At 42.2% G+C, this 22,451-nt stretch overlaps 1 protein-coding gene across 9 annotated transcripts in view; it reads right to left on the reverse strand.

Annotated features, from left to right (window-relative positions):
* Positions 1-1,379: 1,379 nt before the first annotated feature.
* YEATS2 (YEATS domain containing 2) overlaps positions 1,380-22,451 on the reverse strand; it is a 73,797-nt gene continuing 52,725 nt past the window's right edge. For 7 of the 9 annotated variants that reach the window (XM_042853545.2, XM_005282471.4, XM_042853543.2 and 4 more), the window contains 10 exons: positions 21,888-22,019; positions 21,523-21,621; positions 20,438-20,549; positions 18,893-18,966; positions 17,450-17,529; positions 16,171-16,372; positions 11,447-11,673; positions 10,633-10,707; positions 9,761-9,834; positions 1,380-4,632 (listed from right to left, as the gene is read on the reverse strand). In XM_042853545.2, the coding sequence (XP_042709479.2) occupies positions 4,524-4,632; positions 9,761-9,834; positions 10,633-10,707; positions 11,447-11,673; positions 16,171-16,372; positions 17,450-17,529; positions 18,893-18,966; positions 20,438-20,549; positions 21,523-21,621; positions 21,888-22,019 (1,184 nt within the window). In that variant the 3' untranslated portion in view covers positions 1,380-4,523. Of the gene's footprint in view, positions 4,633-9,760; positions 9,835-10,632; positions 10,708-11,446; positions 11,674-16,170; positions 16,373-17,449; positions 17,530-18,892; positions 18,967-20,437; positions 20,550-21,522; positions 21,622-21,887; positions 22,020-22,451 lie in introns of those variants that run through there. The other 2 variants (XR_006175212.2, XR_010590126.1) reach the window with 2 other exon arrangements.

Consider the following 22,451-nt stretch of genomic DNA (forward strand, 5'->3'; position numbering starts at 1 on the left):
GTCTAAGAGGAGCCTTGTTTGCTTTCACAGCACAGATGGCAAGGACCGAACCGCCAGAGGAACTGAATTGCCCATGTTTGGAGGTGATCCTTCACATTGGGAAGGAGGCACACTGGGATATGTACACTGCTGGTGCCTTGCTGTACCTGTTTTGTACCAAAACAAAGGACTTATTTCTCAAGGGCTAGCAATCTAGCACCCTTTGCAAGCACCAGTCACTTTAAGGGGTTGGGGTAAAGCATCAATGAGAAGTCAGCGTAATGATTCCATTGCAATGTCAGGCCCTTGCCACCTGGGATATTCAGTGCTGTGAATATCACATACAATTGCAGCCAGATGGCTGTTGTTTGGGAAAGACCTTCCTTGCTGGAAGGGATGGTAATAATAGAAAATCAGAAAAACGTGATAAATACAAACATGTGGTAAGTGTTCTGCATGAATGCATTTTCCATCTTCTACAACTGAGGGTTTATTTCCTGTAAATATGTTTAAAAGTATGTCAATCAGCATGTGGGAAGGCTTTAGCGAAAATATTCCTAGTGTGTTAACAACAGAGATTGGTAACCTGACAATTTTGTCCATTTGTTGGTTAGTCTTCCAGGGCCCGATTCTCATTTACACTAAAGACTCTACTATAAATGAAGAACAGGAGTACTTGTGGCACCTTAGAGACTAACAAATTTATTAGAACATAAGCTTTCGTGGACTACAGCCCACTTCTTCGGATGCATGGGCTGTAGTCCACGAAAGCTTATGCTCTAATAAATTTGTTAGTCTCTAAGGTGCCACAAGTACTCCTGTTCTTTTTGCGGATACAGACTAACACGGCTGCTACTCTGATACTATAAATGAGAATCAGGACTTCAGTATTCTGAAAGACAGTACAAGGCTCTCATCTTCTGAACTACTTGATGATGGACAATTTTTACCATTCCTGTCAAGAAAACTGATAAATAACCTGCTCAAAGCCAGTTTGATTTCTTCCTTTCTCATTCAACTTTCACTCATTTCTAAGGGCAAATAAGTCTGCTGCTGTTTGCACGGGCACATCAAGGGTAGCTTAAACCTTCCACGGGGTAGCTTAAACTTTTTTTGCTCAGTTTCTGGCTCCCTCTTTCAAAAGAATGAAACCTTCATAATAAGCCATAAAAAAAGACCCTCAAAGGCAAAAACTACCTTTTGCTTTGGCCAAGTTTAACAACTGTCGGGTTTTCTGCAGAGCCAACAAAAGATAAAATTCCCATTTTGCTTCAGGGACAAAGGAGTTTGTCTCTTTTTGCACACCTGTTTTATGTGACATGCAGTGCAATGGTGTATGCCGCAGAATGACCGTTTAGAAAAACTGTATTCGGGTGACAGTTGAAAGTCAGACAATGTCATCACAACTAATAAAAGAATTTATTGTAAACTTATGTATATTACACAATTTTACATTATAATACAGAATGTGGAGGATTTAAACACTCAACATTTCAAATATGGACAATGTTTGTAAGGAGATCTTTGACTGACATTAAGACTTTTTAAAAAGCCACAGAGCATATAGGGGAATATTTAGAAATATTCCAATTTCTTTCACACTTAACTTGGTTTACCAATTTTTACAGCCTCCCCCTTGTTCTGTGACATAACTTTCTTCCCTTCAATTCTGATGGAACAGATTATCTTCTCATGAAGAAATGTCTCCCACCACTCTTGAAAATTCAAAGACCTTCTTGCAAAAATGTCCTACATTTGGACTACTAAACAAATATTATTGGTAGCTGCTTTTGGTTTCAACGGATAGCTTGTTCTTAGCAAATTTCATGTTGGATTATTCTCCTAGGGGTAACTATATTAACCTGGTTTGCTTAGAAATGAATCAAGAGACTCAATCATAGATTGTAGCTCCTTCAAACTACTACAGAATAGATGCCTTGGTTTAGGGGACTTTTTAGAACTCAAATGCTGAACACTTCATTCTCTAGTGTTACAGAAAATCATGTGGTTCAAGCAGTTGGGGCAAGATTTTGAATGGCAGGTGCCCAAAGATGGGCTCCTACGTCCATAGGAGCTGCTGGGTGCTCAGCACTTTTGAAAACCAGGCAACCAATGAATAATTTAGTACTAAGGGACGGAAGTGCATGTGTCGCTCCAGAATACCAGTGCACTGGCTGCCCAAAAGGGCAACTAACTGCCACATAGGGAAGAAGGTTTAAGCAGCCTGGGATGGGACTACAGAGCCTAACTTACAAATTGTGTGCAGGTGTATCTAAAAGGTGTAGGAGGCTTGACTTCCCTACAGCCTGCAAATAAAACATCAAGGATAAGAGGCTGCCAGGCCCCGACAGGGAAGCTAAGATAGGGCCTGATGTTCCTAAATTAAACTGATTCCCCTCCACTCTCAGTGCTGGCCCAGTTACTGTTCTCTAGCAAGAGTCCCCACAGCAAGAGTACTTCAGACTATTGTAGAGCAAGGGCCAGATTGTGCAGCTGTTCCTCAAGCCAGCGAGTGCTCTCTCATGCAAGTGATCTTGCTGGGTGCTCACCAGCACAAGTAAGAATTCCACAGTTGGGCCCCAGAGTGTTTAAAACATCCACTCCAATGCCATCAAAGCTCTTCATCTCAGAGCCCAACTCAAATTCCCTCTCATCAGTCCCATTTTCAATGTTAAGGGCAAGCTGAGTAGCACTGTACTTCAGTCCTGTTGATTTCAATGGGGCTATCTGCAGATGAAGGTTCTCTTTGCGGTGGGCATCAATGGCCGATTCTGGCCTGAGGAGGATAGTGTCAAGGGTCTATAGTTTAAAAACTAATTTAATTTTATTCTGGTTTGTAACTGGTTCCTTGAAAGCCTGAAATGACCTTTCTTCAGCTGAATCACTCTCCCTGGAGCATGCACATAGTTGTGTTTAACTACAGAGCTCCTGGCATCAAGTTTATTAATTTTCTAGTGAAGAAAGCACGCAAGAATTAGTTTTGAAATACACCCTGTTCCCCAACAAAATAAGCTTATTTAGCACTTCTAAAATGCTTTACACTTTGAAATTGCAGCACAAATATTAATTAGGCCTCAGAACACCCCTATGAGATAGGTAGCCTTATTCCCAATTTTGCATATGGGGAAACTGAGGCACTGAGCAGTGACGCAACTTCCTCCAGCCAAGCAGCAAATCAAGTGACCCAGATGGGACCAGAACTCAGGAGTCCCCAGCTCTCAGGCCCTCATTCAACCTATTACGTGGTACTGCCTCAAAAAGACAAGGACTTTGAAAGCCTGGTAAAGTAATAGTCAAATTTTGGGCCCCCCAACATTGACAGCATGTTTACAATATTGCCAAATACATATCAGGAAGATTTTTATATTGCCGGTTAGACCTTCTTACGTCAATTAGCATTCGCAAGGCTGTAGTGTGCCCTTCAGATGTGGCATTCACAAGAAGGAGAACATGGCAATATCTAAGGCAGGTGAGTGGTGGGACCGGAAGTAAAGGTTCTACCCACAGCCATGGTATCAGATGCTGCCATGTTCAAAGTACCTGTGTTTTCCTCAATCCTACTGGGCATCTTTCTGCTACACAGAGTTTAAACCAAAGCTTTGTTGCTGTCAGTTCCTCACAATCTGTGCTGATCATCGACTAATGTTTTCCAAAGATTTAAACAAGTATTACAGAGCTAGTGGCTTGCTCTCCAGCTCAGTAATCGGGATTCTTCCAGCAGCCAAGGTCAATACTTTCTAGGCAAGCAAAGGATCTCGCCAATTAACACCCAGAAATCTTGACACAATCCTCTGTGAAATGAGTCACGCATCCACGTCACTTTAGTTTTCCCCTCACATAGGTCACATGCTCAGTTAGTCTCTTTAAATTTGACGTTATTCACTCATCTTGGCCATGCCCCCAACCTACCATCACTGGGATGTCTGAGGTGCTCACTCAGTCCCTCCTAAAGGAAGGAAATATTTGTTACCATACAGTTAGCTGTATGGTTGGACCTGCTGGGTAACAGGAGTCATGTTCGTGGTGTTCAACTCTATCTGCACAAGTCGCTCACCACAAGCATCAGCCTCCAAACAAACCAACTTCCAAAGCTACCTATTGCTTTGCATGTATTCGCAACACTTTGGGCAAATGGTCTCCAATGGCCCCCCAGCTCACGGCAAAACCTGTACTGGTCTGTGGATTGCCTCAAAGGGAGATGAAGTGCTAAAGAATCATTTCCATCTTAAAAATGCATCACCTCAGCAAGCTATCCAGTCATCAGTTGGAGAAGGCCTATTTTGCTGCTAAGTCTTTTTCAGCTAGCAACTGAACGCAAACTGACAAAGTTCACTCATCCATTTACTGAGTAAACACTGCAATTTAACAACTTGATTTGGAACAGAGCATCATTTTGTTGCATTAAGGTGCATCTTTAATTGGAGGTAACAATCTAGTAGCCCAACATTATAAAATGTATATAATAGCGTCCTACAGAGACAGTGGAATTGTCATTAAATACTTCACTCTTCAATCCATTGTTACTACAGCATCTTCAGGTTATTTCACTGTTCCTCATTTAATATCCTCATATGTTTGTTTGTGAGGAAATCAAGAAAGGGAATATTGCAGATGGCTTGGTGAATATTCATCACTGTGATCTCTCTTGGAATCCTGCAGAGAACAAATCAAAGAAACTATTACAGTATGCAAAAAGCCAACTCTCTCTGAAGTGCCAGGCCAATAAATTTACTAATGGGGGGAAAAGCCAAAAAATGATACTAGTGTTACAGTTACAGAGACAAGGTATTAAAATGCCCTAGCACAAAATGGATGCTATCAGAAAATTTGGAGGAATACTCCTTGAGTATAAGCATGTGAAAATTAAAGGGAAGTGCTGAAGTATCAGTTTTGTGGAACTGGGAGTATTTTAATTAAGTCATTTGCTTGCACATATTAAACACTAAGGTTTTTGTTTTTCAATTTCAAGTTCTGCTAGAACATCATGAAGGCAGTGTGAAGAAGTCCCTAAATCAACTAAACAAAAGGAGAATAGTGTTTGGATCAGGAGTTACTGTACTTGATTCCCATGCTACTAAGTAGGCTACTGGGGTCTTGTCAGGCCACTGGCAGAGCATTTGTAGGTCAACTTGTTTTGATCAGCGTGGAGAATATTCCACATCCATCCCAGAACCATGAAGACAGCCGCCTCCCCCTTAATTTTCACCTGTAAGTCCTTGCGTTACAGCAATCCTTCCAAACGGGAACTAGAGAGAACTTAGGAGTCAGTCACTGCTGCCCCTCACTTGGCGCAAGGGCAAAAAGCAGCACTTTGCTCATTCTCCCTCCCCGACTGACTGAGGATGAATTTGCTGCTTCTACAGAAAACTCGAGCCCCTTCCAGCCCAGGAACCATGAGAATGGAATGCAAACGGTTGTAAAACTGAAGTGCTTCTGGTGAAAATACTGGGCCAACACTTAGAGTCTAAGCTGATCACTTTAAAGTTAGTTTTCAGGCGACTAATAACACTGGTCTACAATTTTTGAGAAGTCGTCTGCTTCAGAGATAAAATGTGCTATTTATTATGTATTTTGATGTGCTGAATTCAAATATGACAATTAAAACAACTGATTGGCTACTGTTTCTAAGATATTTAAGTTTTTACATTTTATGTCTATGTATATTGTGTAGATAGTAGAGTTTTAATCATAAATTGTAAACCTAGGTCTTTTCATGTGTTTATGGTTGCTTTACATGATAATATTTCACCTGTCCTGTTTATGTAACACTTTAAAAATCAGCAAAAGGGTTATATAAATAACATTTATTATGAAACAAAAGGCAAAAAACTATTCTGTACATAGTTTAGTCCTATTCAGTGTCTACTCGGCGCTTCTTGGCTTGTCTCTTGTATTCATTAAATGGAGCATCTCTTGTCACTGTCCAGCAATAGTCTGCAAGCATTGATGGGCTCCATTTGCCCTGATAGTGTTTCTCCATTGTTGCAATCTCCTGGTGAAATCACTCGCCGTGCTCGTCACTCACTGCTCCGCAGTTTGGTGGAAAAAAAATCTAGATGAGAGTGCAAAAAATTTTTATATTGCCGGTTAGACCTTCTTACGTCAATTAGCATTCGCAAGGCTGCAGTGTGCCCTTCAGATGTGGCATTCACAAGAAGGAGAACATGGCAATATCTAAGGCAGGTGAGTGGTGGGACCGGAAGTAAAGGTTTTTATATTGCCGGTTAGACCTTCTTTTTTTATATGGCCGGTTAGACCTTCTTTTTTTATACGGCCGGAGCGGCCAATCTTTCTTGATGTAGTGGGAATCTCTTGCACGATTATCCCATTCGCAGAGAAAACAGCAGTACTTTGTGTATCCAGTCTGCAGACCAAGCAAGAGAGCAACAACCTTCAAATCGCCAAAGCTGCCACTGATGTTGGTCCTAGTTTATGCAGCTCAAAAGTTGTTTCATGTTGTCATAGGTTTCCTTCATATGGACTGCATGACTAACTGGAATTGATGGCAAAACATTGCCATTATGCAGTAAAACAGCTTTAAGACTCGTCTTCGATGAATCAATGAACAGTCTCCACTCATCTGGATCGTGAACGATGTTGAGGGCTGCCATCACACCATCGATGTCGTTGCAGGCTACAAGATCACCTTCCATGAAGAATGGGACAAGATCCTTTCGATGGTCACGGAACATGGAAACCCTAACATCACCTGCCAGGAGATTCCACTGCTGTAGTCTTGGGTAGTTCCAAATCCCTGACAAGGTCATTCAGTTCACCTTGTGTTATGAGGTGTGGTTCAGAGGAGGAGGATGGGAGAAAATGTGGGTCCTGTGACATTGATGGTTCAGGACCAGAAGTTTCATCCTCTTCCTCGTCTGACTCAAGTGAGAATGATTCTGGTGCATCAGGAACCGGCAGTCCTTCTCCGTGGGGTATTGGGTGTATAGCTGATGGAATGTTTGGATAATGCACAGTCCACTTTTTCTTCTTTGACACACCTTTCCCAACTGGAGGCACCATGCAGAAGTAACAATTGCTGGTATGATCTGTTGGCTCTCTCCAAATCATTGGCACTGCAAAAGGCAAAGATTTCCTTTTCCTGTTCAACCACTGGCAAAGATTTGGTGCACAAGTGCTGCAGCATATGTGTGGGGCCCACCTCTTGTCCTGATCTCCAATTTTGCAGCCAAAATAAAGGTGATAGGCTTTCTTAACCATAGTGGTTATACTGCGTTTTGTGATGCAAAAGTCACTTCACCACAAACATAGCAGAAGTTATCTGCACTGTTCACACAAGTACGAGGCATCTCTGCTCACTTTGGCTAAACAGAAATGTGTCCCTTTGCAAAATCAAACACTGACAAATAAGAGAGCACGACACTATGATTTCTAGAGCTGATATAGGGCAATTTGTTCAGCAGAGTGATGTAAGCTTCGTTATGATTGCATCATCCGTGACTTCTAGGAATAACATGATGCAATTCATATCATGTATGACGCAATACCAGCTTCAGATTACATCATTCATTGTTTTGCCTAAAAAGCAAATACTGTCCAAACCCAATCATAGATTTATTCATAGATCCAGTCAAAGGTGTATTTTAGTCATTTCTGGTTTAAATTGAGATCCCTTCCCTTCATAACTCACTTATCCTCCACCATTTCCAAGTCAAGGGTCGTATATACTGACCCAATTGCATATCTTGAAAACTAGAGCCAATCAACAATTTTAAGCATCATTTTCATTCTCAATGACCCAGAATTAGTAAAGTTTGACTACATTTATTTCAGAAGCATTTTGGCTGTAGAGCAGTGTAACTTTACATCATCATATGTACTGGTTAGCTTTAAAGGAAAACAGCCTTCAATGGAAGTGGGATCCGTTACAGAAACCAGCAATGGAGTGAAGAGTTTTGTTCAGTAATTCTTGTAGTAATAAACTGTTTATAATTTTATTTTATTAACAAAAGGTAATGGAAATCCTGCAAAGACCAAAAGTGTGCATGCTATAAGACAAAGGAAAGCACAGGTCCTCTATGTAGCGGGGAAGGAGAGCTAATAATTGATGACATCAAGAAGGATGAGGTATTTAATGCCTATTTTGCTTCAGTCTAAAAAGGTTAACGGTGACCTGTTACTCAACACAATTAATATTAACAACAAAGGAGAAGGAACACAAGTCAAAATAGGGAAAGAATAAAGGTTAAAGAATATTTAGATAAGTTAGATGTAGTCAAGTCGCCAGGGCCTGAAGAAATTCATCCAGGGTACTTAAGGAACGAGCTGACGCAATCTCGGAACAGTTAGCAATGATCTCTGAGAACTCACAGAGGATGGGTGAGGTCCCAGAGGACTGGAGAAGGGCAAATATTGCACCCTTTTTTAAAGATAGATACTAAGAAGATCTGGGGAATTATAGACCAGTCAGCCTATCTTCAATACCTGGGAAAATACTGGGACAAATTATTAAACAATTTGCAAGCACCTAGAATATAACAGGGTTTTAAGGAATAGCCAGCATGGATTTGTCAGAACAAGTCATAAGCAAACTGGGGAAATGTGGTCAAGATGAAATGACTGTAAAGCGGGTGCACGACCGGTTGGAAGACTGTACTCAAAGAGTAGTTATCAATGGTTCGCTGTCAAATTGGGAGGGCGTATCTAGTGAGGTCCCTCAGGGATCTGCATGGGTCTGGCACTATTTAATATTTTCATAAATGATTGGATAATGGAGTGGAGAATATGCTTATATAGTCTGTGGGTGACACCAAGCTGGGAGGGGTTGCAAGCACTTTGGAGGATGGGATTAGAATTCAAAACCACCTGGACAAATTGGAGAATTGGTCTGAAATCAACTAGATGAAATTCAATGAAGGCAAGTACAAAGTACTACACCTAGGATGGAAAATACCAAATGCACAGCTGCAAAATGGGGAATAACTGGCGAGATACCAGTACTGCTGAAAACGATCTGGAAGTTATAGTAGATCACAAATTGAATACGAGTCAACAGTGCGATGCAGTTGCAAAAAAAAGTGAGTATCATTCTGGGGTATGTTAACAGGAGTGTAATATACAAGACATGGGAGGTAACTGTCCCGCTCTATTTGGCACTGATGAGGCCTCAGCTGGAATATGTCCAATTCTGGGCACCACACTTCAGGAAAGATGTGGACTAATTGGAAAGAGTCTAGAGGAGAGCAACAAAAATGATAAAAGGTTTAGAAAATCTGACCTGTGAGAAAATTAAAACAACTACAACAACAAAAACTGGCCATGTTTAGTCTTGCAAAAGGAAGACTGGGGGTGGGGAGGTGGGGAAGAAATCTGGTAGCCTTAAAATATGTTAAGGGCTGTTATACAGAGGATAGTGATCAAATGTTCTCCATGTCCACTGAAGGTTGGACAAGAAGTAATGGGCTTAATCTCCAGCAAGGAAATTTAAGTTAGTTATTAGGAACAACTTCCTAACTGTAAGGGTAGTTAAGCTCTGGAATAGGCTTCCAAGGAAGGTTGTGGAATCCCCATCATTGGAGATCATTAAGAACAAGTTGGACAAACACCTGTCAGGGATGGTCTAGGCTTACATGGTCCTGCCTCAGCACAGGGGGCTGGACTCTACTTCTCAAGATCCCTTCCAGTCCTACATTTCTGTGATTTTATACATTGAGGGTTCATTGCTCACACAGTTTGAACCTTGTGAAGTTTTAACAATTTCTTAAAGCAGGTAAAACTTTTGTGTAAATGACATAAATGATAAAAGGGAGGTCAGTCATTGTACCTGTTGTGAGGAGCTGTCTGGTACCCAACAGCCAGTGCTTGCCTTAGGATATCATTCACAAGTTGTTCAGTGGCCTAAGACAAAGGCAGTGTTAGGGGATGACATGTGAAAAGACTAAGCATTGGATTTTATTTTTATCTGACTTCAATTTCATAAATAAGCAGCAGCTCAGTCAAAAGTTTTTTTTTTTTTTTAAACTCCAGAATCAGTTAGCTTTTATAAAATTGATCAGCAAATAGACTATAAACTCTACCAACAACCTGAAAAAGATTCTGTTGTCCTACGACCAGCAAAGCCCTGCTAAAAGTAATTTGTATGAGCCCTAAATATACCACTAGGACTCCCCAGTTTCAAGTTGTTAAAGGGCATTGGTGATCAATAGTATATTCTTTGCTTTATCCGAAGTTGCAAATGGACAGATACTGGTATCACACTCTTGTATGAAGAGCTAACACTCATTTCAGGTATCCAGCAGCCTAACATTCAGATGGCCTAACATCGCAGCCAAAAAAGGGACAGCAATACTTGAGGGAAAAATATTTAGCCCTTTTTACACACTAATTAATCCTCAACATCTCTACAGGGTGGGTAGGTAGGTATCTTTTTTTTTTTTTTTTTTTTTTTTTACAGGTTGGGAAACTCAAAGTGACATGTTCAAGGTTACAGAGCGATTCAGTGTCAGAATAAATAGAGGATTAGAGCTTAGGTGTTTCTAGATCATAGTACTGTCTCCAGCCCAGCAGACCGTAGTTAGGAGGTTTTAAACACACACAACACTTGATTCTGTGGAAGTCTTCTGAACTGATCATTATTCTGTATTACTGGGTCTAATACAATTACAGAAATGTAATCGCTGTCAGATAATAGCTTACCTTTAAAACCATATCTTCTATTACTGATGCATAAACGTTCTTGTGCAGCTCAACAGGCTGAAAAGAAATCCCTATCTATAAAATATGAGAGAGAGAGAATGAATTTTTAATCTGACCGATTACTACATCAAATAAAATAACCAACAACAGATAATGCGTTGTTATGGATGAGGTGACAGTGAACAATGTGCTTCAGGAATAACCAGTTACAATGAAAAAACAAGCACTGTAAAGTTTTAGTACAATATAATTTCAGGGCTTAGATTTGAAAGAATATCCAGGGCAGGTGAAATCCAATCATACAAATGGCTGTGAGGACATATCTAAAACACAGAAAAAGTTAAATCAATTTTGATTTGGGGGCACTTTGGGGAGCGAAAGCCCCCCTGCCATTTGTTAAATTTGTACCTATGTTTACTTGACTAGTTTCATGTTCTGCCCCCTCCTGGTTGTGAAGACTGAATCTGTATTAAATAGTTTTGTTTCAGCCTCTACCATCCTGCCTTTTGTGCTGGCCATGACTTGCATGTGGTATGCATATGGAGTTCTGCTCAGATACTGGCAAGAAGGAAAAGTTTTACACTCTTCCCCCTCTGGTGGATAGGACTGGAAGGAGAAAAGCTCTCTCTTCTCCCCCACTGCTACACAGAGGATCTCCCCTTTCTCCCCAATATGCTACTATGAAGAAATACATTGCTTGCTCTTCATCAACTAAGCACCACAGGATCCATCTGGACAAAATACACTATTATAAATAGAAGGTAATTACTAGCTCAGTAGCAGTTCATAAGTTTTGTGAATCATGTTTCACTACCTTCTGTGCCATGTCCCTCACAAACTCTGATGCAGGCAGGGAAGCCAAGTAGAATTTCATCTCCTCTTGTTTCTCTTCCTGTTCCTTTTTAATGTTTATTTTCAGTGGCTCAGTAAAGCTGAGGATATCCACTTCCTCATCATTCTCTGGTTCTTGTTTCAGAAACTGCTGCAGCTCCTCTAGTTTTCGGCAGAGTTCTTCACCACTGGTGTAAGAAGATGGGCATTCTAAAAGAGAAGCGTTCAGTCTTAGGCCTGGTCCCCACTAACCCCCCACTTCGGACTAAGGTACGCAAATTCAGCTACGTTAATAACGTAGCTGAATTCGAAGTACCTTAGTCCGAACTTACCGCGGGTCCAGACGCGGCGCGGAGGCTCCCTCGTCGATGCCGTGTACTCCTCTCGCCGAGCTGGAGTACCGGCGTCGACGGCGAGCACTTCCGGGATCGATCCGGGATCGATTTATCGCGTCTAAACCAGACGCAATAAATCGATCTCAGAACATCGACTGCCTGCCGCCGGACCCTCCGGTAAGTGTAGACGTACCCTTACTTAAGACATGAAGAGAAGAGCACTTAAAAATGGATACACGCCCAAGGTCTAGTGAGAAATTCAGGTAATTAAAGGGCACACATTGGTACTCAACACTTAAGAACACAAGGCTGAAGAAAGAACAAATATTACCCAAGATCTTTCTCTTTAATGACATCAAGTGCAAGTTTACAGTACAAAGTGTTTTCACTCACCAGTTCCTGCTAATCATGCCACTTAAAGAGGCTGCACTTTAAATATTACCCGACTAATGTGGATTTACTAGAAGTCTTCCAGCAGTTCTTTTGTAGAAAAGTCTGATAAACTAGTGGATACTCCCCTCACCGCTTTGAGAAATGGAAATGCCACACAGCTCTGAATACTAATCATGTTGCTAAATGTAATGATCTAATTAAATAAAGGTAAACAGAGGGGCAGATTCTCAATTGGTGTAAATGTGCATAGCTCTATTTTCTCTGTATGAGAATCTAGCCACAGCCCTGCCAAAGAGGACAGTCATTTTTGCACCCTCTCGTTATCATTCCTCTGAACTATCCAGTCCCCTTCCTACATGTATTATTCCCCCTCACAGCCAGTCATTAGTAACTGAAAAGGTTGCATGAATTTTTGACCTTTCCTTTTCTGTTTATCAGACGCTTTCCAGCCCTACTCGACATTGCTCACAGTTCACTACTGGTTTGATTTTTGTCTGGAGAGATTGGATGTCACGCACTGTTCCACAGCTGCCTCTCTCTCTTTGGTAAAATCCATATCTTCATTCCATTCTTTAATCCCACTGCCCTTCTACCTCTTAAAAGCCTGACACTTCCAATAAACCCTCAGAAGCATCACAAACTTGTCATTTTGTTAACTGCAGAATATACACATTTTTTGAAAGCAATTGGATGTCCAAACCGAACTCAATTCATAACTACATGTGGAACTGACCAAAAAAAGCCCCATCATAGGATTGTGGTAAGAAAAACCCTATTTTCCAGCTCAAGCACAACACGTTTCTTTCCATGAGCACAAATTTTACAAAACATCAAGTTGTAGATGCCAAAGCTGGCTCAACTGTGACCTGCTTCAGAGTGAGGAACAGAACAGTACAACCTTGCTCTTTTATTAGCTCCATGAACGTTACTGATGAATAAGGCTACGTTTTAGTCACAGTCAGTAAAAGTCACGGACAGGTCACGAGCAGTAAACAAAAATTCACGGCCTGTGACCTGTCCATGACTTGTACTACATACTCCTAACTAAAACTTGGGCTGGGGGGCCGCAGGTACTTTGGCAGGGGCAGCGCAGGTGCTGGGGTTGGTGGTCCAGGACCCCCACTGGTGCTGGGCGGGGAGGGTTGGCAGACTCCCTACCCAGCTCTGCGTGTCCAGCAGCTCCTAGGGAGAGGGAAGGCTCGGGGGCGCCGCGCACTGCCCCTGCAGCTCACATTGGCCAGGAACTGAAGCCAATGGGAACTGCAGCCAATGAGAACTGCGGGGGTGGTGCCTGTGGGTGGGACAGCGTGCAGTGCCCCCTGGCCCCTCCGCCTAAGAGCTGCAGGGACATGCTGACTGCTTCCAGGGAGCCCCTTCCTCCCTGAGGTAGATGCCACCCCGTAGCCCAACCCGCTACCTCAGCCCTGAGCCCCCTCCTACACCCAAACTGCCCCAGCAGTGGCTGGCCCCAGGGCTGCCTGATCAGCTCAAGCAGCTCCGAAGCCAGCCGCACCGGTCGCTGCAGAAGTCACAGAGGTCACGGAATCTGTGACAGACACGCAGCCTTACTGATGAGTGAAGACAGGAGTCACAGTGCAAGCATTTAAGTGACCAAGATAGGCAGTGGTGGTTAAATTCTGTGACGGCCATGGAGAGATGTTCTGTAATAAATGATGAATACTGTATGCTGACCTGGTTATTGGGATGTTTACTGTACGAGTATGTTGGTTTACCTGAACAGCAGGCTGTAAGGAAAAACAAGCAGGATGGGAAGAAGACTTGCTCAAGATACACCCTCTTCCCGCCCCGGCAAAGGCTTGAGGATTGTTTGTTACAGGAACAATGACAGAGCCAGTCTCCAAGGCAGGCATAGTCAATTATTTTTTGTCAAGATCCAGATTCCTTAGTCAAGGTATTGTCAAGGTCCAGACTCTACAGAAATACTTTTCACACCACAATAATAATAAAAGTAAGAGCAAGGAAATAAAAAGATTTTGAGGTGCATTCAAAAGCATCTGTCGGTCCAGATTTGGCCCGCGGTTCGCCAATTGACTACCCCTATTCTGAGAAGTCTGTCTCGACCTCCTGCTGATCCTACCAAACTGGTTTTGATAAGCACGACCTAAGCCTGGGAGCTGACAAGCGCAAAGGAACTGTGGCTGGATTAAAAGGGACTCACTCAAGAGAAGAGGCAGCTGCTGGGGAGTCGTTCCGGGGATCAGACTGACACGCAGGCTCTGTGGGAGTGTCTGAAGAAGTTAGGACTACCCAAGCTACCATCAGGGGATGGTAAGCTGTGAGGTAAGATAGACACGTGTGGACTCTGAACACCCTCTTTCTAATGCTTTGTCCTACTGTTAAAATAAACAATATGCTGGTTTTGAGCAGGCTGTTTTGGTCACTGTATACCACTAGACACAGACTCCCAAAGGGAAGAACCATGGTGTCTGATCCCAGCTGGACCTGCCAGACAAGCACAGCTGATGGACAGGGCCTGTACCCCAGGGCCCGGGACTGAGAGTGGGAGAACTGCAGAATTCCATGCTAGAGAGGTAAAGGCCTGAGGCCTGACACTGAAGGGGCTGTGCTCAGAGTCCATGAAAAGGACAGATGTGCACTTACCCCTGTGCCCATGACAGCTGGTATTTTATCTTCACAAGTGGCATTTGTGGTGTAAAATCCAAGCAAAGTCCCACTACGGAGCCGTCCTGTGGTTATGGACAGCCTGGTGGCAGAGGTGGAAGGCTCATTTCTGTGTAGGTGTAAGCAGTGCCTCTCCCTGAGGCCTCTCCTGAGTTGGGCCAGTTTCATACTCTCACCCTTGGTTTATTTTCCAGCAGCAGAACAGCCTCCCATGCTCTGAACAAATCTCCTTTCAAAGGAACAGAGTCTAATTAGGCAAATTGAAACCCTCCATGGAGTTTCTTTAAACCAAGAGAGCTGGCTCTGATATGCGGCACTTGCAGTCTGCTGAGGGAGAAGAGTATAAAGATTTATTAACACTCAATTTCACTATTTGTCTTGCCACCATTGGCTGCGTCCTTGCTCTTAATTTCAAATAATTGACTATTGTTTCACTGATTTTTGGACAGCTTCTTCTTTCCTGGATCACTTTAACTGTGTCTCACTCACTCCATGTTGGAAAAGCATGCTCCATTCTGGACGGCAGAACCAGTAAGGTCTAACGTCCTCAGACTACTGCCCCAGAATCATGCTGGCCAACAGGAAGTGATCGGAAAGCAAAGATCAATCTGAAGACCCTTCAGTCTCTACTCCCTTTATTCCACAAGCACATCACTTCTGTAACGTGCCTGATCATGCCGGAGGCCAGGGGTCTCAGCTGCACTTAGCCAGGCATACCCGATCCAGCACAATGCACTGCCAGGGGCACAACCCAGGATCAGTCTTTTCACAGATCAATAAAATCATTGTAAGATCAGAATGGGGAGGAATCCAGCTTTAGGAGAGGGATTATTTGAAAGTGATACAAAGGAGCAGCACGGGAAAGAGTGGTATGAAATTCAGAAAGGGAAAATTTTGCTCAGTTGTATGGAGAAGATTCCTGACCGTGAAATGTGTTCAGTTGTGGAATACTATCCACGATGCAGCGATGGAAGCCCCAGCATTCCCCCACTTCGTCTTAGACTGTAAACTCCTTGGGGGCAGGGACTGTGCTGATACAGGGTCTAGTCCAATGGAACCCTGGCATTGGTTGGGGCCTCTCCATGCTATTGTAATGTCAACAATCAGGGCTGCACAAAGCATTGAAAACAAACAGTAAGGAACAATTTGGTTGGTAGGAGGAAGGGGCAGATGTATTATTAGGCCTTTCTGATCTCTAATTTCTGCAATTCCAACAGAGTGAAAATAGCTTCAAGAATGTACTGGAAAATAAAGGGGGAGAGAGATGGGGGTTGTTTAACAGGCAACGTCTTGTGGGGGTAAAGGGCACTGGAGCTGGCCTCCCTTAAATGCTCACCTGGCTCGCTGTCTATTTGAGTCAGGACATCTTCTATTGAATCTTCCTCATTCCTTAGGGCTTCAGGGTCAGGCGGAGTGTAGCCATGGCATCGACACCAATGCACCACATGCTTGGTTTTCAGGGGGCTGATGCTGTGAAATCTGGGATGCTTCTCTATGATTTCTTGTAGGATTTTTCTCACAGTCATTGCTCGTTGCCACTGTGGGAAATCAAAGTGAGAGCTTTGTTTAGCCGAGGTGTTTTATGTTTGAGTTCTAGGAGACCAGAACACGGCCAAGTACAGTAATGTAGGGTCCAAAGAACATGGATACTGCAAATACACCAGGTACTTCCTCAGAAAGCAGCATGACCTAGAAGAATGAGCATGGATTGGTGGTCCTGATTCTGAGTCATTCTGTAGCCTTGAACAGGTAATTTAAACTCTGCTTCTGTTCCCACCATCTGTGTCAAACTGAAAGATCCCTACTTCACAGAGGATAAGTTAGGCACATAGTCAACATAATCACACTTTTGTCTGAACTTCAGCCTTCTATTGTTATAAGCAACACCTATGATCACAGTAACTGAAAGCCATTAGAGGGAAATATGTATCTACTGTTTTGCAGCTTGTTTAATTTTGTGCACCAGAACCGAACTGCATCTAGTCAGCCTCATCATTTCCTTCACATAGCAACAAGGGAAGAAAATTATGTAAACAATAGGAAAATGCAACTGCAACACCATAAAAATAGCCCCAAAACAATTATACAAAATATTTCTCCAAAATGAATTAAGAATCTAGTTCAATAACGGCTCTGCCTAAGGCCAGATCTCACTCAGTCCTTCCACAAAGACCGAACGCGACACAGAGCAATTACAATAGAAAGGCAAATGCGGGGATAGAGAATATAGTGAAAATATATTGGGGGAAATTAGAGACAATATTATGCCATCATTGTGTGGCATATAGAGACAATGTATAAGGAGGAGGCTATGCAAACACTGCATTATATTGTACAGCCCAGCAATTTAAAAATATTCCAAAAAGATTTTAAGTTGAAGCAACTGAAAATTGAACGTTAAGGTTATTTAAATTTAATTTATTCTGCAACAGTAAATTGGGGTACTACATGGAAAGAAGCCAGTGCATATTACTGTGAAACATGCCTCCATTTCCAATATATCAGAGTGTTTTTTGTCATAGCTAAGAACTTTGGAGTGGCTCCAGGTTTCACCATGCAGAAGTTTCCCCAGTTTTAATGACCAGTGCTTATCAAACATGTAAAGAGCGGATTACCTCAGCTGCCCTTCGTTTTCCAATATTCCAGCTGTAATACTGTTCCACCGAACTGGCACGGAAAGAACTGACATCTTCACCTAAAGAGCACACAGCCAAAAAACTGGAGTTAAATTTTAATAACTATGAAATCTAATCTACTTTGCTGCTGGTAATTTCTGAAAACCCCAAATAGGTTTTCGTTGGATACATTGTGCTTGGTGGGGAGAATGGGAAAAATGGGCTCTGTGTGTGCAGTCCCCACACCACAAAGAATTCTCTTCTCCTCAAAGAGTGGGTGCATTCCCTGTGCACAGATCATACGTTCTTATTTGTACAATCACTCTCTCTCTTTGTCAAGGTATCACATGTCAGCCTAACCACCATGTTTTAAACTCCCAAAAGACAAAACATGACCGAAGAAGTTCAGTAGTGCTTTGCTATTGTCAGAAGTACCGGTAATTTCCTTCTGAAAACACTTATTTGGCTAACAATTAGAAATATAAACATGAAATAGAAAATTAAACAATAAAGCAAAGGACATCTCAAGAAGTTTTCACTGGCACAAATTTAGGAGGAGGGTATTAACTCCCAATCAGCAGGTCCGTGAGTGTTATATAGGACTCCTACAATAAGAAGCACTGAAAGCTTTACAGCACAACCCACTACCTCCATTTTGCTCATGTTACTGATTTTATTCAGTCTGTCCTAACCAGCCTCCAGCAGCTTCTCCTCACTGAAGTACATTCGTTACTAGGGAAACATCAGTAGTAGTAGGTTTCCCAACCACATATATGGGTGGTGTGTGGGTGTGCAATTAAAAAGGACCTTTTCCTGATCAATGACAGATGAAACGGACGGATGGTTGCCTAAAAGCTGCCATCATTGGTTAGATAAGTACCAATATTCTAGTGTGAACTACCCTCTCTCTCTCATACAGGCAAGACAACGAATGTTAGGGCTTGTCTATACTTACGGCTTGATCCGCAGTGCTGCGATCGATGCAGTGGTGTCAATTTAGTGGGGCAGGTGAAGTCCCACTAAATTGATGACAGAGCGCTCTCCCATTGACTCCTGTACTCCAACTCCCCGAGAAGCGTAAGGGAAGTCAGCAAGAGAGCATCTCCCATCGACACAACACGGTGTTGACACTGCAGTAAGTCAACCTAAGTTATGTTGACTTCAGTCACGTAATTTACGTAACTGGAATAGCATAACTTAGGTCGACTTACAGCTGTAGTGTAGACTAACCCTCAGTAACTGCCAACAGCAGCCGGTTTTGTTGGCAGGACTTGGCTGATTTAGATTCCTAAGTATTTTGCAACCAACAAAACCCGAAAGGAAACTTTCTGGGGCAGCGGTTTCACTTCATTCTGTTTTGTGTAATTTTTCCAGCTGCAAAGTGCCATGCACATCTTTGGTGCTATCAGAACAACAAACTGATTGTTTTCATACAGATCTTACTTTTCTCAGCAATTAATGGAACTTTCTTCACTATCGCTGTTAAAAGTTGCTGGACATTCTCCAAATGTTCTATGCTGCAAAGATAAAGATCACAGTGAAGAGTAATTACTTTTTAGAAGAGATAAATCAGATATACAGGATTCTAACATCGTTCTCAATTTTAAAAAAGTCCCACTGAAATCAACGAATGGGGTCTCAATGTGGGCATAAAGTTCCACCCACCAGGATCAGGACTCAAAGAGGTCGTTATGTCTTTTTGGTTTGCATCCTGCCGGGATGGAATCTCAGGAACAGGCCTTGCAGTAATGCCTAAGCAATGTCTACTAACAATACAGGAGGTGCATGACACCACTGCTTCAAATATGTCTGATAGCAAGATGCTATTTCTTTAAGTTCTCACAGCAGGAATGTGCTAACAGTATTGCAAGATTTATACTTTATAAAACTCTTTGATGCTGCTGGTCTTCGTATCGCTCTCCTACACTGCTTTATTACAATGAAAGCCAAGGGAACATCAGGCACATGATAGCATATTTGATAAACACTAGGATGTGACAACTGATTGGCAGCAGAGCATTTACAAGTTTAGGTACAAACTTAACCAGTAAAATTAAAAAGACCTTTCCCTAGTATTTCCTTGAAGTTATTTAAGACCAACTGGTGAAATTCAAAGAGCATATTGGCTTCTGATTGACTTACATATAGGCATCCCTGTGGAAGTCTCCACCAGAGTAAGAGTGTACTACGACATTTTAAAAAATGGTAACAGGGAAATGTAAGTTATTGACAGGATTGTGAGCAGAGGGGAGATCTCCTACATTCAGGGATTTCTACAGAAAGTTATTTTGCTGGTAAAGCTCTTGGTGAAGAACTTCCAAAAAGCACTCGTGATGGCATCACAAAGAAGTCCCCAGATTCTTCCACAATGTCAGAAGTGTAAATGCTGTTAAGACACAAGGAATCAGGTCCCAGGTCCCCAGGCCCACTCCCAAGTTAGAATGTGGAAAAATCTCTTGACAATTACAGCGATATGCGAGTAATAACATTCACAACCAGATAAACATACAGAGAGGTAACACACATGCACACAGTTTACGAAAGAAAAAGAAGTTGAGGGAGGATCAAATTATTCCTTCCCCAATTATTTTCAGCTGTATTCCAAGGACCATAGCCTGGCATTGATCAGAACACGCAATTGCAGTGGGAATTATGAGTGAATAGATGATATAAGATTCAAATTTTTAGCAAATCCCAAAAATGATTAAGCACCATTAAACAGCTTCATTTTCAGCTGTTCCAAGTACAAGCCCATTCACAAAATCAGTATTTTAATACTACATCCTGCAGATATGGATGTAACTGAAGTCTGAAAATGAATGTCAACCAACAGACTACCTAGATTATAGTAGGCTACAGAATGTATCAGTGGCGGTCAGATTTTAATCACTCGATTCCTCAGCCAGCATTCTGATACTGTTGTGTAGTGTCCTACGACCTGCCCCAAAACTAAACTATACAGCTCTTTAGACAGGAAAGAACAATTACTTGATAACGTAATTTCCAAGTTCTGAGCTCTCTTCTGTTTTTACTGCTGCTTGACCATCTTGGGAGACCAGAGAGTTGCAGTTCTGTCCCGCTGAATCAGGCTCCATCTTAACTTCAGAGAAACACAGAACAAATTTTTAAAATGACAGAGTTGTTGATAGTCAGCTGGGCAAACTGATAAAACGCAGCAGAGTGCAGTAAAACTAGAGCTATGCATTTGATCAGACCGACTTTATTTGGGAGCAGGAGGGAGGTGGGAAAGAATGATTAAAACAGCCTGGAATACCCACATCCACATTCCAAAGACCGGTACTGAACAGGGAATAATGTCAACCTGTGTGTGTGGATGAGCTCTCCCCACACATCTGGCAATGCAACCCCACCTTGAGTGTGTATTCTACGCTTTCAGCACAAGCCAACCCTGCCCTGTTGGCAATTCATCCTTCATTCAGTGGGGGGAGAGCCACTGAAATACAGCTTCACTCCATACCCAAAAACAATTAGTTGTCTTCTTGTAAGAAATATTCATGTCTGGAGCATCAGGTGCTTGTGGGTTTTGTGGAGGATGATCCAATTTCAACTGAACTGCTTGCAAGTGTTCCTTGGCTTTCTGTCAATTGCAAGGCCTGGGATGGCACAGCCATTGACATTTAGTGCTGCTGCGAAGCACTGCCCAATGATTCCACCACTGAATTACCATTCTTAGGGCAGTGCTCATGCTTTGATTAACACACACTGCTATGAATAGTGTAGCATCGCATACGTTTCCACAGTGGTGGGTTGGCACCATGCAAGTTTTACTACCTATGGGAACCTTTCAAAGTATCCTCTTCAGTTTTTTTTATGCTCTTCTGTACATGTCTGTCCCATGGACTATGCTGTGGCCATAGTGTCTTTGTTCACTTTTCCAACCCCTAGATTCTACTCCTGTTACAACTTAATTGATGGACACAGTGGAAATCTGAATCAAACACAATGGGATCTATTAACGGGGCCAGAACACTTCCATACGGCAGCCATGTTCATTCATGCACAATCAGTTTCTTTGAGAGTCCTACTGACAAGTGACAAATTCATTTTTTTACCTTTAGTGACAGATGCTGTGGAGGGGATGGGTACAACCGTACTGGCTGCAGTTACTACAGTCGCAGCAGACACTTTGCTCGTAGACAGCGACTGTATCACTGAAGGACAACAGGAAAAAAATTTAAATGATTTGTTGCATACTTCTAGATACTCTTCCAAGCTAGTGCTTCACCCTTTTTTTAGATGGATAGTTTTATTAAACCTTGATAGCAAGTTATATTGTATGTGCAACATGAAAGCTTGGGAACAACTGAAACCCACTACACGCTTTCTTCATGGGTATTTGTAAACCTTGTATTGTTGTATGGCAAGAATGGCCGAGCTCTTTGCTATGTCAAACACCATCTAATGCCGCTGCATTTACCCTTGTTCACAGGCATCAGTATAGTCTGAACACCTCCAGGTGCTGTATTTACGCTGAGCTGTTTGATCTGGCTAGGTACCGTCAGCACAGCCTGCTGGGGACTAGACTGGTTTGAGTGGATCTTTAACAATCCTAAAAGAAGGGGGAAAGAGACACATTATACAATGCTTAGTTCCGTCTATCCCCTACTATTTCTCTCACTTTCTGCATGAAATAAGTTGGTATAAGCTAAGCTTTGCTATTCTCTTAGCAAGCCCATGCTCACACTGAATTGTCGAACAAGTTTTTTGTTGAGTTGGATGGCTGCTAACACACTCAGACACATTATATAACTATATTGCAGAGGGCTTTGATATTTGTGAGGTAAGATTTATAAATAATACAGTAATCTTAAACAGAGACTGAGGTGTTGTGTTAATACTTAAAGAGTTTTAAAAGAACATCGCCAGATACTCAAAACAAAGGACTCTTGTCAGAATAAGACAAAAGTCTTGACTTGCATGTTTCCTGAATTTATCCTTAGGGATCTGATAAATGTAACCTGTAAATGAAGTAAACTAAATT

This window comes from Chrysemys picta, chromosome 9 (assembly GCF_011386835.1).
Source record: "Chrysemys picta bellii isolate R12L10 chromosome 9, ASM1138683v2, whole genome shotgun sequence".
Taxonomy (NCBI): domain Eukaryota; kingdom Metazoa; phylum Chordata; order Testudines; family Emydidae; genus Chrysemys; species Chrysemys picta.